The 18,461-nt window shown below is 39.0% G+C and overlaps 1 protein-coding gene across 33 annotated transcripts in view; it reads right to left on the bottom strand.

Annotated features, from left to right (window-relative positions):
* The window catches only part of LRCH3 (leucine rich repeats and calponin homology domain containing 3), a 68,836-nt gene that overhangs the window by 15,465 nt on the left and 34,910 nt on the right, over positions 1–18,461 (bottom strand). For 5 of the 33 annotated variants that reach the window (XM_068953797.1, XM_068953807.1, XM_068953806.1 and 2 more), the window contains exons 7-16: positions 18,034–18,127; positions 17,054–17,174; positions 14,441–14,589; positions 11,576–11,652; positions 8,661–8,759; positions 8,182–8,233; positions 7,890–8,030; positions 6,560–6,607; positions 5,387–5,440; positions 237–308 (exon numbers count right to left, since the gene is read on the bottom strand). In XM_068953797.1, coding sequence (XP_068809898.1) covers positions 237–308; positions 5,387–5,440; positions 6,560–6,607; positions 7,890–8,030; positions 8,182–8,233; positions 8,661–8,759; positions 11,576–11,652; positions 14,441–14,589; positions 17,054–17,174; positions 18,034–18,127 — 907 coding nt within the window. Of the gene's footprint in view, positions 1–236; positions 309–1,921; positions 2,003–5,386; positions 5,441–6,559; positions 6,608–7,889; positions 8,031–8,181; positions 8,234–8,660; positions 8,760–11,575; positions 11,653–14,440; positions 14,590–17,053; positions 17,175–18,033; positions 18,128–18,461 lie in introns of all 33 variants that reach the window. The other 28 variants (XM_068953812.1, XM_068953821.1, XM_068953804.1 and 25 more) reach the window with 8 other exon arrangements.

The raw sequence follows: 18,461 nt of genomic DNA, 5'->3' as shown, positions 1-18,461 counted from the left end.
CTAAGAACCCCTCAGAACAGAGTCTGGTTAGCATGTTGGTATGATTTAGGCCTCCTGTATACACAGCCTAAAGCTAAAATGAGGTAAGATCTACTATAATTTAATCAGGTAAATCAGGTTCATACCCTGCCTGAACTTCTGGTTAGAAGCTGACAGACTAACATCTGTTAAAAGAGATGTGTGGATGGAAGAGTTTTTTGTTGGCTTTACTGGTGAATGATAATAGCAAGAGATACCTTGACAGGTCTGAATGTAGAGGCACTAGGCAGGGTAGTAGCACAGCCTTCTTGATTCAACCCTGAGAGCGACTGAACACAGAAAGAAAGAGAAGGCAACAGTAGTGTTAGCAAACAGTTGACAGGTCACGTGCGGAGGCGGAACACAGTAGACAGATAAGGAAGGAAGAGGTGGTCACAATCTCAGAAACGATCAATGGGCAGAAGACAGGAACAACAGATATTTACTTGATGAACTACAGTTACAGCCTTCCTGTCCTCCAAACTTTCTGGCTAATAAGCCTGGGAGGTGGCATGTTTCTTCTACGCGCACCACAGTGACATCAGAAGCAGAACTAAGAACAAAAAACGAGGTCAGAGCTTCTTTACCAACACAGCGCCCACGCCAGCAGACTGGCCCCAAAAGGAAAGCCTACCCTACAACAGTTCATCCAGAGCCACTATTCAAAATAAACAGCTTTCTTTTTGACACATTTCAAACATACAACGTTTCAAACACATTATGCAGTTTTAGCAGGTTTTCTTATCAACTTTGTGAATGCAGAGAGGCCCACATCTAACAGGCTCAGGAATACAGAGACACTCTGGGTCTGCCACTACCGCCTAATGCTGACCTTTGCGAAGCACAAGCAAACAAAGCACACGTGATTCTGCAGGTGGAAACTAGCTCCTGGAGAAGATGTCGGTGTGAAGATTTACAGCACTGTCACAAATAAAGTGCTGAGAAATTTCAATTAGAACCAAGGTCAAACAAACGAGCTACTTTTCTTGTGTCCAGAATGGGAGCTCCAACCTGCCAATACCCATCTGTCAGCGATGGGTGCATCTAAAGAGCCAAATTTGGTCTCTCCATGAATTCCTCAGTCAATACTGCTGCTAAGGTGCAAGGTCATGACAGACTGTGGGAAACAACGTCTACTACAAAAGTCTGCTGTCTAAACACAAACCAGTTGCCCACGCAAAAATTAAATCACAGGAAGGCCCAAAGCAGGATACTTGGGGTTCTAAATATCCCAGGCACTTGAAATAAAAATGCAAATGTTGCCTTTTAAATTTGTGTGAACTACTTCTTATCCCTCTGGTTATCAAAAATACAAACAAAACGAACATTTGAGGACTGAATGACTCAAGAAGGAAACAACACTTTCTGAAACAGCATTCAAATAGCAAAGTAGCACTTCAACATACAAAAAAAGCCCACTATATGACACCTAGGAAGTCTATAGGTGCGAGTCACACTCCTTGGCTGTCAGCGTTTTAAAAGATTTCCAGCTATTCTGCCTCTTCAGAAAAGCACAGCCAGGAAGGCCTGCAAAGAGAGGTTATACGCTGGGCAAGCCTTAAACACAAACATCTTTAGGAATTATGTAGACTTGGTTGCTGATCCTCTAGACAGTCTCTTCTCCACAGCAGTGTAGCTTGTTAAAAAAAAAAAAATCACTTGACTTAAGCAAATAAAAAAACCTTAACTGGCATTGAGAAAAAACAAAATGAAACAGAAACCTGTGGTCTGTAAAGTTAACAGAACTGTTTACTTCTAGATAAAAAGAACAAGACAGCCTTGATACAGACTAACAAAAAGGAATAGTCACAGTTCACAGATCCACCAGTGGGCAAAGGGAAGGGGAAGACAGCACACCACAGGGTACGACAATCACAACGGTAACACGCTGCATGCTTTTCACCTGTTTGCGAGTCCCTGGCCGCCTTTTAATGGTATTGGTGTTACTGTCAATCTCAAACACAAAGAGAGGCTCAAAGCCATTCTGTCAGGGACAGCAAGGAAAGAAAGGGAGGGAAGAGAGGAAGAAGTGAGGCAGAGAACAACTGTCAGAAAAGGCTGCTGCAATACAAAAGGAACCAGGATGCTGCAATTCAGGCTTACAACACACTACCGCACATGCTGCACTCTGTCTCCAGGTCTAGCACTGAAGTCAGAGAAACATTCCCTCGCCAGAAACAACTGTAGACATAGGGTTTGCCAGAGCGGAGCCCAACCAGAAATCCGCCCTAACCAAATAAAGATATTTTAAGTGAATTCGATTATTACGCGTTTGACTACAGAAATGGATGCCAACTGTCTGAGAGAAAACTCCAGGGCACAAGTCAGTATAACTCAAGCCCTGCTGAGTTTACTCATACCTTTATTATTTGCAGTACGGCAGCACCTAAAAGCCTCAGTTTAGAGCATATCAGTGACTTCAGGTGCTGAACGCTGATACGACGGTCTCAGGCCTTGGCTGAGACCACAGCGAGAAAACGCCACGCGGGGGGAGCACAAGGTAACAGTGACGCACGGGTTTTGCTCGGAAGAGGATGCACCAGCTGCCTGATGTTTATCAAGGCTTTCGCGGGCCTCATGACCGAGGGAAACTGAGAAGCAGTCTGAGAGACAAGAAAGGACGGGGCCTTTGGGGTTTTTCCCCCCCATAGCAGTTGCCTTGTAAGGGACAGTAAGAGAGAAAAACAAGAAGATATTTGGGGAAAGATGGGATTCATAGGCACTCCAGGCTGAAATCATTAGCCAAGTCTGCAGCCTTGATGTTTTCTCAACAGGTAATCTCAATGATCACCAATGGGACTAGTCTTACGAGAATGGCAAGCAGGGCATGGAACATACAACCGAACCGAGTTACTGATGTTCACAGAAGGTGTGCGTAGCTGTTTCTCGAGTTTGAACACCCTCTTCAAAAAGCGTTTTCAAATGGAATGAAATAATCATGGAGTAACTTGTGAAATGTCTTAGATTTTCACTAACAAATGAACCCATTTTAACTTTAATCTGTGACAAAAGGCAACATATACAGAGAAGCCCAAAGGAAAGGTGATACAAAATTTAAAAAGATGACTCACAATTTAAATCCTGCTTTCAAGAAAATTTCCATTAAAGCAGTAACAGAACCAGAGGAGAGAAGAAACAAAATAAAAGATAGTCACTTGCCTTCTAACTACTCCATTAAACTTGTTTTTCTATCTCTTCCTTACATCTGAGGTGAAAACATTGTTTGGAGCAAAAGAAAAGCAACTGCTCCATTTATAGAGCTCTGATGTAATGAGGGAAATACTGAACAAAAGGTCTTTTACTGTATTTCTGCATAACATTCTACTCTGCTTTGCCACAAAGCATTATTCCCACAGCATAAAGCTAGGGCAATCAGTGCAAAACCTAACAACACAAGTGTGTGTGTGTGTGTGTGTGTGTGTGTGTGTGTGTGTTTAATTAAATTATCTGCAAGTTCAAATGTCAAAAATTAAATCCGTGTGAGGTACGGTTTATACTAGCACATTCGGTATTTAGGCAGAGAGAGAAAGACAGAGAAATTATACTTACATGGAAAACGAGTACTGAAAACTCCTATTACTGAATGGAGTTTCGATGTGAAATGCCCCTACGCTTCAGTGGAGGAAAAGATCATCCTCAAAAATAAGATCTAGCCAAATTTCAAATCCATAAAGACAGGGAAGCATCAAGTGAAATGCAACAGAGTTTAAAAAGTTAAAAGTAATTTAAACTCCTAGCAAACTAATGAACATTTTCTTGTTGAACAAGTTCTTACTATAGGAAATATATTCATGGGGAAAAAAATGCTACAAATTCATGAGCTAGCAAGGGCTTACTGTTCCAGTTAGTAACTGCTAGAAACAGCTGTCCCGGCATATGTCATCATTAGACACAGTATATATTTCCACTACAAAATAAATCTGAAGATCTTGCTTCAAAAATTCAGAAAACTCAGCATGTCATATACTATTATTGTTAAGTGCTGCTGAAAAGAATAAGGAATCAGAAGAAAAAGGAATAAAGAGATGATCATTTTCAAATCCGATCCAATCCTTCCCTATCAGCCTGGCCAACTCTGTGAAGGGCAAGGATGTAATTCGAGTAAAGACATAAAAGAAATCAACAGTGATGGAAGACCAACAATTTCTGAAAACTCCAAGGCATGTATGTAACCTAAAATTCAATATATTGATTTACTACAAAAGCAATGGGATCACATAATCAAATGGAAATGGGGTCCTGACACGCATCTTTAAAATACATTCCAAAGATGAGTTCGCTGACAACAGAATAGCAACACTTAACACAAGTCACTTCTTTTCTCTTCTGTTTCTTCTTATATAAGTAGGAAAGCATATTTTTATATGCTGACTGCGATTTCTCTGAATAGGCACACGCATGATCACAACCGGATCACACTCTGATATTATATGAGCTTGCTTTCTCTCCCCCACACAGTGCTAGTGAGGCAACAGCAGGAAAACCAAAAAAATCTGAACAGAGAGACAGTAAATATCCAGACCAACATGTTCTGATGACATATATTCTACCTGAGAGCACTGCCTAATGAAAGTTCAGGCAGATCACAGAAGCACATGAATTGAGAAAATAAATCCCAGGCATGCAGTCATGCAACAGCAGGCAAATCTGGTGATTTTTTCTTATAGGCAAGGATTATAGCATTACATTCTTTAATTATGCTACATCGCTACGATACCATAAAGGAAGAAATAGCATAAAACATGAACTGAGTACATAAATGTTTTAACTTTTTCTAGTGTCCAAAATAGATTATTTTTAGATTTCGTCACTGATAAGCAAAGAAAATGTATAAGGAATATTTCATGATTTGTAGCACTGATATGAAGAGCAGTTTTTCCTGTGTTATGACATGGTTCCTGAGATACTAAGTCTCTTTAATCACTGGGTGTATTATGTAAACAGGTTAAAGTACAAGGCTATACTCGAAGCATTAAAATTATTTACTTAACACCGAAGAGCCCATCAATTAGGATGCAAGTTAAACACAGGAGGAATCAAACTGGAACTACGAGAGGCGCATTTTGAATTTCAGAAGCTGGTCTTCGTAATCAATAATTACCTTCTGCTCTCAGCAAAAGCTAATAAGCTTTATGTATTTTATGGAAAAACGTCACTACTTTACCACTGAAATGCTAGCAGTACTGCTACTGCCATAGTAGTATTCATGGTATCAAATTTCACAGCTAAGCCATTTTTCAAAGATGGTCATATTTTATGCTATTTAGATTAGCTCTAAAATAGTTGGTTTAATCGGAGACAATCATCTTGTTATTTTTATGTTCTATAATCTGCCACATAAAAAGGTCATTACGTGCAGGATTCTTACCACTAACAAGGCACTATCATCAGTATGCTGAGACCTTCTGGATGGAAAGGGACACTGGGCGGTGGGAAAGATGGAGTTATGTCAGAAACACACAGAATGACACAGTATGTGAACAGACAGACATTCTGGAATACGTATGACCTGTTCATCGCATTTTGAGACAGTTTTTCCACAGTTCCACACAGTACATGTAAGTAAAGGTAAGAAAGCATAGGAATACATAGCCACATGACCCACGGATTACAGTGTATTTTTATTGCTTCAGGAATTAATTATTCTGCTTCCGTGTTGTCTCACGAAAATTCAGACAACTATGTATTCACAATTCTTACTGCAGTAGAACAAAGGATCCTTTGGAAGAGTAAGTTAAGAACAGAAGAACATTAAGAAAGCACAGGAGCAAAAAATTTCAAATACTCCAAGTCTGGGTAATTTTCAAACAAAAAAAAATAAGTTGGAAAATGCTTCTAGAGTAGTATTTTTAAAATGTATTACATTGAAGTCTTTGATCTGATTAACACTGCCTGGTGAATTATCTTCCTGTAGAGGAAAGTGGGGATGCCAGGTAGAGGAACAACTGTTACTATACAGAAACGTGATTCGGAAAGTGAATAGGTGTCATTGGCTCAGGTCTGTATATTTTAGAAGACTGAGCCTCATATGATTTTTCCCCCCGTCTAGTTGGTTTGTAAAACTACACTAAAATAAAGCTTTTTTCCCCCTCTTATCTGATAACCCTCACAATTCTAATGCTTAATTTTTCTGGAATAACTAGTAATCTAAAGATAGCAAAATAGCAGAAAACCAATCACCGAAGGAGAAATGACTGAAACACAAAAACTCAGCTGATAATCCTGTAGAAAGTTAACTGCACTGCTTCCAAGGAGTATCTTAAAATGGAACATGGAATGTATTTTCCATATAGAACACAGAAAACACAAAAACACCACAGCAAAAATGAAACACTCCCAGACAGGCAATCTACGTGAATACAAGGAAATAACACATCAAACTGATGTCTTTGCTTATGGGATCACTGCTTATTAAGTGTGAAAAAATCTGTGCTGTAGCCCAGGACTGAAAAGTTCTTCATAATCAGGAAAATATTTCTGATGGAGAGAGCTAAGAATTAAGATGCTACCAGTCATAGCAAAATTCTTACAGGAGTCTTACCTCACTATCCAGAGGACTTTGCTTCTGAGGACTTAAGGATGCTTTTTGCTATAGAGAAAAAGGAAAAACAAAAGACCAATTTAAAAGGACGTGACAGAGAATCACAAGCTCAGAACAAAACAGCGGCACTTAGGAGTGTTTCAAAACACTGGAAGTCTTAGTTTTTAAATAAAATAGGCATTGGGGAAATTACAAGTTTCTCTGAGCTGAAACTTCACAAATATTACTAATCAAACAAATAGCCTTTATGCCATGGAAAAGCAAAAAAATCACCACATTGTTTTTGCATATTAAAGATACATAATAAACCCAAAATATAACTCAAGGGAGGAATATCATTGCTGCAAATAAAGTGCTCATGAATAACAAAGACAACAGAATAAAAAACAAAAAAAGGCTCGTCAATGAACAAAATGCATCCTAGACACCTGAAAGCCTTCAACTAAATGACTGAGCTGAATCTATATTAAAGGCGGTTTTTCTGCAAACCATTGCCGGGGTCTGAGATGAGTTGGTATTAATGAAAAGCCTAGTTTCGGACAGCTAAAAACCTTTTCCTAAAATAACATCATACAGCACACTGACGCAATATAATATTCTTTTCCTCTGCAGACCATCCTAATCCCAAAGTCTTAACTGTAACATTTCTTGAATTTGTGATGACAAGATTTGATAGGTCACCAGAGCAGTAAACAGCAAGACAAATCTAAGTCAACCGGCATATAAACAAGCTTGCATGGTAAAGTGTATTATGGATTAGAGGAAATTACAAAAGAGTAGCACACTACTTCACACTGGCTGCAATGAAAGAGAAAGCAGAAGCAGTGTTCACCGAGCAGCTGACCTGTCAAAAGTCTGCACCCTTCCTTCACCTGCAGATAACTTACTTCTGCACCATAAAACATGGAAATAGGTCAGGCAACATTATCTTCCTGTGTGTACGACTGCTTTCTTCTCTGTCAAATTTCTGTTTAAAATTCATTGAGCTTTCCCAAATAAAGACTCCTCCCTTCTTATACCAACCCTGTCACATCTCTACAGATGAAGAACTGGGAGAATGAGAGGTCTACTACACAGAAACAGAATTCTTTACAACAATCATATTTTAAGGGAATCTATTCCGTACTCCCCCCTAATTCTAGTTTGGTCTACGTTAAGCTATAGCACCAACTCTGAATGGAAATCAATGCTGTTTCTCCATTTGCTTTCTAAAATAACATGCATGGCCAAGGGTGCAATGTACAAGCGTTAATGCTCTCAGTAGTTAATTTTCACTGAGGGACCAGAAAAGGCAAAGGTTTGGTATCAAATGGGTATTAAAAGGAGGTACTTTAACAAAGTCAAGGACAGCTTCTCTCTGGATCTGTTTTGTTCTCATCCTCTCCTCCTCGTACTGAAGTGCTGCTAGCTGGGCTTCCCGACGGGTACGCTCTATGTGCCTGCGGTGCAGCTCAGGGTCTGCATTAGGCACCTGGAAAAAAACAATGCACTAGGCTGTAAAGATAGAGCTACAAAGGGAAGGAAAGATGGAATACAGAGAAACTGTCCATGTCTTGTGGCTAAAGGAAGTTTTTCTGTCAAGCTTATTCAAAAGAATAAAACAAGAGAGTTCAATGCGTTACCTGACTGTGGTGACTTGATAGAGAGAGAAAGTAAGGTGAATCAGCCAAGGGTCTGACGGAAAAAAAACAAAACAAAACACCAAAGAGTAAGTATACTTTTTACTTTAAATATAAACAAGTTTTCATGTATCAGTTGTCCACAATACAAAAATATTCATTAACTCTAGAAGAGCAACAATTTAGTAAGCTAAGCTTACTGCTGCAATGACGATTGATTCTGGACAATAGTTTCTATCACGCTTCAGGAGCGGAAATAAAGTTCTTCTAGAGCTCAAGATGCATCAACAGGATTGTACGTTTGGCTTACTATATTGACACATCCAGTACTCAACCACCATCATCTAGGAGCTGATTAAATAACCAACTCAGGAATTTCTCCTATGATCCGCATATAAAGCGACAGTTGGTTACCATGGTTATTTAGCAAAATGATAATTAAAAAAATTATTTAACAGAAACTATATGCTTTTCTTCCCTACCTCTCTGTCCTGTTCACATAATTCCTCAGTACTTGGTGTTGCTCTCTGTCCTGCATCAAATTTAGAGTTTCAGGTCTTCGTAATTCATCAGCATCGGATCTGCAGGTAAACATCAGGTAGAAGGTGGATTGGCCACTGATGCCTATGAACTATTGCCATATTAATTTTTTCTCTGGATTACAGCTGTTTGTAAAAGTAATCGCCTAGACAATTAGCTTCAGAAAACAAGAAAAGTGAAATTTAAGATGACTGAAAAAGTTATGTGGCTATACCAAGTTGGATCACATCTGCTGTAGTTCATCGTTTAAAGAATGTAACTTGCTTAACAAGATGATATTTAAATATACAAAGTCTCTTTCAAGACTCTCTTCTGGTTATTAGGGACCTAATACTGCCCTAGAAGGAACTGATTTATTATTATTTTTAAACATCATCCTCTTCAACACTTTCAGAACAAATCTGCTCACTTCACTGATGAAATGACAACTTTTTAACTGTTAGCGATACAAGCCATCAAGGTCAGCAGGTAAATAATAACTGATACATCTCATATCTATCATAGCAACACTAGACGAGAGATTTTGCAGCCAGTTCTTAGCTGGAAGAAGGCTGCTAGCACCAGAACAACTCCTAAGGCCTACCGTCTACTGAACGCTCCCTGCTATGTTGTCTCCAGGAAAGAAAGTGGAGGGAAGTTGCAGTAGTGTGTTCCGACAGCCTAAACTTGGCAACTTTTGCTCCTGGTGCAATCGCGTAAGAGAGAGAAACCTAACAAAGCATTTCCAAAAATCACCAGCCCTGTTGTCTATGTGCAGACTAATTGTCTTGCCTGCACGGAGGAGGTCAAGAGATGTGGAAGGTCCATATGCTGCAGGTCTCCTCTGTCACTTAGGTTAGCGCTGATGCACGTGACAGATCCATTACTGTGCTACTCTGAATGGACAGGACTGGGCTCAGCTGAGCGCCAAGAAGCAAGATCCATATTCAGGTCAGAGCACAGAGTCAGGAATGCACCACAGTCTGCCCACAGGCACAAGTTGTATTTGCTGAATTGAATCAACTAATGTTAAGTACTCTTGAGATGAAGCCTGCATTATATCCAACTCTTCAAGAGTTTTAACGGCTCCAGTATGGTGAAGAAAAAAAACCAGGCAGCCTGCCAAGGCATTTGCAAAGAGTTATCGTGGAAGCAGTTTACAGCTTGTGGTTGTCACAAATGAAATATTCCGCTAATATAAGCTTAAAATTCATATAAAGGATAGTAATTAATTGTCATATAGCTGTTTTTCCTGAATTTTGAAGGCAGTAACAATATGATCTGTTTTTTAGTGCCTCATTAAGAACTTTACTCTGCTGTAGCACAATATGAATAAACTACAATTCATTTAGATCTTTGATTAAGCACTTCTGCATCAAGATCCACTACCACCCCCAAGTAAAACTGTGAAAACACTGGACACCTTAGTGAACTACAGTTCCCTTTATCATTGGTGTGGTCTGCCAAAATCTTGTGTGTAAGCAGCAGCTCTGTCATGGCTAACTAGCCCTGTCTTATTTCCTTCAGATGTGTCATGCAATCCAGTGTTTGTAAAGTCTCTAATTATTTCCATGTCAACCACAAACATTCAAACAGAAAAGAGGTGAAGGGAAAGAGGAAAAAAAAAAAAAAACCCAGTCTTTCAGATCAAGTGCACTCTCTTCATTTGGGGAAAACATGGTAAACTGCTACATTATTTCATGTCTTCCCTCTGGACACTATACGGTAAGGAATGCTGACCTATGCTACCCTCTATTATATCAATACAGCTACTATATTTACACTCTGACTGCACAGGTCAAAATCCTCACTGAAAAAAGCTGTCTGCTTTGGAAAAATTTACACACTATTCTTGATTTTGTTTTCTCTTTCAAAACTGTTTTTGAAGGGCATTAAAAACGAATTTCTACTGACAGCAAAAATAACGACATACTTAAAAGCTAGCAGTTCTCGTTCTCTTTCACACCCCTAGTACAATCAAGACAATTTTCTGCTGAGTTCTTGCACATCCACTTTCACTCCACAGAACACTGAGGCACCTCAATGGCCTGTTAAGCTTCTGTCAGTTTTGATTTTAGTCGCATTAGCAAGAAGTTACATATTTGCTTATCTTCTATTCTTTCAACTAGACACTCAGAAATCTCTTCTCAAACCTAGCCACCTCGTTTATATCCTGTCCAACTCTGACCCAGTTTTTCAGGATAAGCATTAACCCTCTGATAAGCCAAACAATCATTTAAAAGCACTGGTGAAATTCAAAGGGTCTGCTTTGTTAAACTAAGCAAGTATGCAGTCTTCCTGTTCTCATCATTGACTTCCATTCTCCCTTCTTGCACTGATGTAAGCCCATTGTTATGCCCCAGAAAAAGCTCATTTTTAATTAAATTGATTTTAAATCACCCAAGTAATCTCAAATAACCCCCCACTGTACTACAGCTACCAAGAGGTAATGAAGAACACGACATCCCAGCACATCAGTTACTCCATAGTAACTCCCTTTATGCTTCCCCTAAACCTGCAGTATGTTTATCCTTTCTTTGTTAATGTAATTTAACTTAAGCTATTTAATCAAAACACAAATCCAATTTGCAAAAGCATACATTAAAGCAGTTAAAATATATATGTTTTAACTTGGCTTATTTCTTCAACTAATTAATTTGAAGCTGAGCATTTCTCTGGAATAATCAAGCCTTTTGGTCACTGCCATCATCAAAATATGAATTCCTCATCTGGGACAACAGCTTACTTGTGAAATGCCATGCACATTTCTGGCAAAGCAGCAGAAAATGTCATTTTTTAAACACAATCACTTAGCAAATACGTGCTCTGCATTCATCATGAAACTTTGTATAAAATTACTGTCACTACATAGTCTTACCTATTTTGATGTAAATATCGTCTTGTATCCTCTGTTCTCTGAAATTCTCTGATGGATACAGGCTTTATTGGTGAGCTCTAAGCAAAATAACACAAAAGATGAAGTTAGCAACACATTCTGAATACTCTTCATGAATGTCAGAGAATCCGTTTGTACAGTAACATCTGTAACTACTGGCATTCAAAATACCTGACTGCCCCCCCCCCCCCATCCCAAAACAACTCAGGAATGAGTTCATTTCCAACTAAGTAAGTTCACTTTGATCTTTTCCTGTGATTTACAGAAACTTTAATTTCAAGATTAAACACGCCTACTGATAAATTTAAGAGTTAAAAAATCTCCACTATTAAGAACTATGCAGAAAGCCAGCGCAGGTATAAAATGATTAACGTCACTGGGAAGAAACGCGGAGTTAGGCTCCAGACAAGATATATATAGCTGTATGGCAATGTAGCAATCCAGCAATGGATATGATCCTGGGCAAACTGCTCTGGCTGACCCTGCTTGAGCAACGGGGTTGGAGCAGATGATTCTCCAGAGGTCCTTCCTATTCTGCGATTCTGTAGTCGTGAATTTCAGGCAAAAAGGATACAATAGCCGACACACTCTTATGATGCCCTAAAGATAGGTCACAGACAGAATTTAAAAAAAAAAAAAAAAAAAAAAAAAGAGGGTAACTGACAACACCCACAGCTTAATTTGAGTTACGAAGTCATTTATCCCACTGGGAGCAGGGACATATTGCCCTTGTCATTAATGGGTATCAAAAAAGTTTAAAAATAATGTGGGCAAAATGGACATTTTTCAAGATTAACTCTCAAATTTTCACTCATGCCTGTATACATCTTGCATATAGTCAGCCTTCTTCAGTAGTGAAGTGTTTTGGATTGCTTGTCTTCTCAGATAAACTATTGTTTCAGTTAAAAGTAAATAGCTTAATTTTTATGAAAAGATAGATCCTTATGAATAGCTTTTTTTGGATGTACATCAATGTCTTTACTACTAACACCTAAGAGTGTCTTTGGCTTGCATTGCCAATAATTTTTTTCTGAGTTTGGTCTTGTGTCTATGCTTCAAATGGCATGAGCCTCTCTGATTTGATATTGAAATTGTGGGACTCACAAAATGAATGCATCTCCAAAAGATATTTGTGCCACTGATTTTTACACGGTAAAGACTAATATAAAGTATACTAAATAAGGGGATACTAAAAACCCCAAACCCCACCCCTACCCCCACAAGCATACATCTTTCTACTTCAAAACACACAAAACTCCGAAAGGACGCATTCAAATCTTAACACAGTGGGTAGTGCCTAGCATATCAACCACAAACAAGGATTTTTTTCAGACAGGTTGTTCGTGCAGTACATATAATGAGCCACTGAACTGTGTACAATGACATTAAGATTTGCAGAATATAGACGGAAACAGTACTTGGCTAAGAATCTGTTTCTACAGTTTGATTTCTAAGAGACTCTCCAATGCCTAGCACCCGAGTGACTGTAACAGTGTTCTCCATGTGTTCACAGCAGCAGCTACTACAAGCGGCAACTCATGCAATTTCAAATCAACTGTAGTGAATTTCGATCAAATGCATACTCATGCTTGTGCAGCTAGAAAGCAATGAAATGACACAAGCTAAGAACAGTCACAGTAAATTTACTGGAATTACTGCCCTTGTCTGCTCTAGGACATCATTTGGATAGTGTAAGCAATCAATAAAGCCTCTATTATTAACGCAGTACAGTGTAAATGCTGTTGAAAAACATGTGGAAACAAATAAACTTCCTCTTCAGTGCATTATGGGGAAACAGGTAATGTGCCCTGACTCTCAGGAATTACAGTGCCGTTATATTATTCAGATTTCTAAAATGCAGCATTCCAGAGCAACTATTACATACCAGCCCAAACAGAAAGATACTTGAGAACAAAAATGAAAAAGATACAGTTCAGATTTGTTGGGAAAAAGAGACTTTTCTTTTTTGAGGGGAGAAAACAAGGAAGTGTCTAGAGCTACTCATGCCTGTTTCTACATATGTGTGAAAAGCTGTCTAGAGAACTCTCTAATCTGTCCAGCAAAACTTCTATTATTGCTCACTTACTGTATTCTTTTACTGATTGAGAACACTTTAGTGCCAGATTTCTCTCAAACTACAGATGTTTTTGTTCAGAAAGGAGATTACGTACATATTCAGTCTGTACCAGTGGTGACATTTCAAAGCCTTGCTCAAGACTAACAGAGAGAAAGTAATTGTTTGTTGTAAATCTTCAGACTTTTCAGAAAGTCTAGCATTTAAGTTAGTCTAAACTTAAAATGGATGCTCAAGACAGTAAGTTTACTGGCAAATACCTTTTAATCAACATGAACAAACTAATGCAGTTGCAAGATTCCTGTACTACATCTTTATGCAGATAATAATCAACATATTTTACCTTTGAAAAAAGCCAATATTTATTCAATATTACCAAGCAAACCTGATCAGTTTTACAAATATCACCTATTACCAAATGGAAGCATTAATTTCAGTATTTTTTGAAGGGAGCAGTCCTTTGAAAAACCATTTACTTCACATCTGCCTAAAACACAAACTTGCAGGAACCCACATGAGAGGAAAACAGTGTTGCTACTCTGGATTCATTCCAGCACCCACAAGGGCACTCGGGTACCTTAACACTCCAACTCTGGCCTTCCACAAAGCACAACGCAGTGCTCTTGCTCCAATCCAGACTTAGGGGTGTGGGTTTTTTTTGTTTTTTTTTTTTGTTAAACACCAAAGAAAACCTCTGAGGACAAGAAGCATAAATACCATCAAAAGGCTTTCCTGGGGCATATGAACTTAACTAATTTAAGTAAAAGCACCACCTCGTTAGAGATTCGCCGCTGTTCAATATATGCCATGAATTGTGAGCTGAGGCTGTCTGAGTCCATGCACTTGGATTGCCTCACCTCTTCCTCCTCCTCTTCCGTGGCACAGCTATCAATATAGTCGATCTGATCGAGATCATGTTCCACTTGACATACATACACAAAGGAAACACCCAGAATTAGATAATCAGCAGGAGGGGGAGAATAAACAACATGAAAACAATGTCAGGAACTAAGGCCTACAGATTTTCTTCCACCTGGGAAAGCTCAGTCTGAAAGCTCTCAAATTCTGCCTGGTCTGCTAACATTTGTTAAACATCAGATTTTGAAATAATGGTAAAATGAATGCTTTTTTAAAAAGCAGTGCAAAACTGATACAACCAGTACGTAACTTTAAAATTCTCTTTGTGGATAGTTTTTTGGTCACTGAAAAAGTGAGTAGATACCGTGATTTTTTTTTTTTTTCCCCAATAGCAAAACGTAAGCATTATCTATCAACTGACACCAAGACTATACAAGATTTTGTACATTTTGAATCATTTATCTTGATTCAAATTCATCTCCTTCAGACAAATTAGACTGATATGACAAGTACTACTATTAATTACTACTACAACAAAACAGAAGAGAGCATGACCAAATTACCTAGATGTGAATGCAATAAAAAAGGTATGTGGAAGTAAGACTACAGAAAGCAATGAAAACCTCAAACAATACAAAATTCAGCATCTAGCAATTTTATTTTAAAAAAAGGAAGGAGAAAACAAATTAGGAGCCACTGGAACGGAGCACGAAACAGCATAGTGTGTCACTTACTTATTTTCCCTCAGAGGCTGTTACAATGTAGGGCAATTTTTTTTTTTTTACTTGCCATTGCTTCTACACATTCTGTCCAGGGATTTTGAGTCATGGCATTGAGCAAACTACCCTGGTGAAAAATGCTGTGCTGAGGATGCAGGGGAAAGCATAAGCTCCTTTTCCGAGCACCAGAGCTTTCTTGTTCTTTACCTCCCCCCGCCCTCCACCACCACCAAATTTGCTGCAGACTCTCTTGCCAACATTCTTCTTCTGCCCCCTTCCCCAAAACAGACTTCTCTTTGCCTCGCCACACAATCTAGCAACTGTCACTGCCTAAGCCACCTCCTCTGCTACTGCAACCATCCAAAACAGCATTCCTATATCCTCTGGCTTCATTAAATCTCCATCTCAGCTTCAAATCTTTAGACACTTCTTTCCAGCTTTGCTCATTAAACTGAAATAATACAGTAGAGGGTGAAAGAAACTAGTAACTGTGTTAGGAGCACAAAACTGGAAGGGATCTCCTGCACCACGCACAGCCCCATGCTGCGGCTGGTGCCCCCCTCAAATACTCTTCCTCCTTTGAATTGAGCGTACTCCATCTTAAGACTAGTGAGGCATTTTGAAACGTCTGCTTTACAAAACCCAAAGAACAAAATAAAGTTAGTGTCAGAGGCAGGGCTGGCAGCACTACCTGTTATTAAGGCTGCCCACAGTTTCCCATAACACCATGCTTTCAATTCTTCTAATTTTGCCAAATTTAACTGTTCGAACTGAATTTTTTTTGTCTGCGCGTGTGCAAGAGGGAGTCAGCCCAAAAGTTTCAGATATTTCTAGAAGCTGGCAAAGAAAACAAAACATTGCGGCAGAGAAGAATAAGACTAAAAGACGACGAGGTGGGAGGAAGAGGGAAGGAAAAGTGGGAGATGGAGTGGGAAGATTAAGACTAGCTGGGAAGAGGTAGACTAAAGAGAGAGGGAACATGAATCAGAACCATTAAGGGAAAAGGGAAAACAGGGAGCAGCTTAGCAAGAGGCTAAAATAATTAGACTACAGTGGAATGAGAAAGAGATCTAATAACATGCAGCGTGCAAAAGGGAGAAGAGAAAATGGCTGAACAAAAACAAGGACCTGGAAGAATACTAAAATTGGGCGATAGTACCAAAAGGAGGACTGGACTGTGGGCCAGTGATAGAGGATTACTGGAAGCTCAAATGAAGGACTGCAGAAATCAAGAGACACAGGAAGCACTATCACCTCTTGGACAAACACGAGGGTGCTACTCTCAGACTGCAGGACAATGAATTGAAAAAGTCTAAAAAAGCAAACTCACTCAGAAATACCTGTCCCTCCTAGACTGCTTCACGTGTTTGGACTGAAGCACAAGATTCCTATCTAGGCACTCTTCTGCTGCTTGGAAATACGAAATAATCTGAAAAAGCTGCTCATCTCATTCTGACACTGGTCCACATAGAGCACGGACAATTTACTACTGCTGTAAGTTCTTCCCATTAACTCAAGCAGCGAAATTCCACGCAGTGAAATTCAAGATTCAAAACACTGCTGGGAGTAACTGGCGACTTTAACATATGCAGAAGCTAACTTAGCTAAAATTTCCCACATAGTCTTAATTCTGATGCTACTTGATTTTACCTTGTAACATCCTTAATATACTGTTTCCACAAGCGTCTTTTTGTGTAATTCCACCTAGACCGTTCTCTTTTTTTCCTCCCTCTTAAAACAATTCATAGCAAATACCCTGGAGCTTTAACAATGACAACAGTAAGCACAGTAAGATTGATCACTATTTACCTCCACCATTAGTTACAACTGTGCTACCTCTGTTTTCTTGATATTGACTCTCTCTTCGCAGGCGCTGTTCCTTAGTGATCTCTGCCACACGCAAAGGGAGGTCAGAGAACTCATCTGTAGGCTTTAGAAAATAAATAGTGAAATCAAGAAACACATTTTTCTTTGGAAACACCTTCTTGTGCTGCTTAGCTGCTATTTCTCAATTTGTGTTTTCATTTGGACCCTCCTGTTTTGTGCCCACAAAACACTAATTTAAAGCAAAATACAGCTAAAGTATATTATTTTTAAACAACATATATTTAAGCTTTCCTGAAAACTGATCTGCCTACCGTCTTGTTTTTCTCCGCAATATCTGCAGGTGCTTGAAAATATCCTAGGATGGAGGTTCTAGAACGCTTCCAAATAAACAACGTGGGGGCACAAGCAGGCAGAGGGAGTGCAGCTTGCAGGAAAGCTTTAGGTCTTGGCTTCTGCCTTTTCTAGTTTTTCCAAGAGGAAGAGGGAGCTTCTTCCTGGGAAGAACAATTGACAACCTCCACCCTAGGAGATCCCATTTTCTTGGTCATAAATGGCAAAGCGATTTATTTTTTAGTATTTTAAATAAAAGCTGTAAAGGAAGATGATGAAACTTCCATCTCATTTTTGAAGCTTAATTTTTATGTCCTGCTTTATTTTATAGAAACAACCATTCATGAGTAATTGAGATTGCAATACAATGCAGTGATGATATAGCGATTAGCTTTTCTGTTTAATGAGAAACCCCCTTTTCCTATCTGTTATGCTCCAATAAATTCACGGGCCGTGTACTGTTTTATACGTTCCTCTTATTATTTCCAGCTTTGTATCCAACAAGTAGAACATTACACTTGCTTCTTTTCTCAAATAAAACCAGAAGTTATTTTGGAGCAATAAAACTTGCACACTGTAATAAATGCTATCTACAGTATTGCACTCAACAACAATAAAGCTACAACACTTACTTCATTCCCTGACCATCTTTTGTCTCCGCTGTCCACGCTATTGAAGCCAGAATCTAGTGCTCCATATGGACGACTAGAATAAAGTTCTTCATGGCTGTCAAACATAATTTTCGTTACGGTAATGTAAATATTATTTTTAAAAAATCCCAACTATTACAGAATGAAAAGCAGAGTGGGCTTCGAAGCACAGTTGCAGCACGTTCACAAACTCAGTCTATTAGAAAGCACCAACCACACTGCATTTGCCATGTAGAAGAAGAGGCTACGTGCTTACAGCAACAGACGTTCCTATCTATCAGTCAAGTGTCCACCTGTCACTGCCTAGCATTTTAAGGGTCAATCTAATCCAAACTATTTATCCACACTCAAACATCCCCAAACTGTAATCTTGACAAAGAAAAATGCAAAGTGGTCTCTTATTTCGCTGT

Source organism: Struthio camelus, chromosome 9, assembly GCF_040807025.1.
Source record: "Struthio camelus isolate bStrCam1 chromosome 9, bStrCam1.hap1, whole genome shotgun sequence".
Classification (NCBI taxonomy): domain Eukaryota; kingdom Metazoa; phylum Chordata; class Aves; order Struthioniformes; family Struthionidae; genus Struthio; species Struthio camelus.
This window is presented reverse-complemented; position numbering and strand designations above follow the sequence as displayed.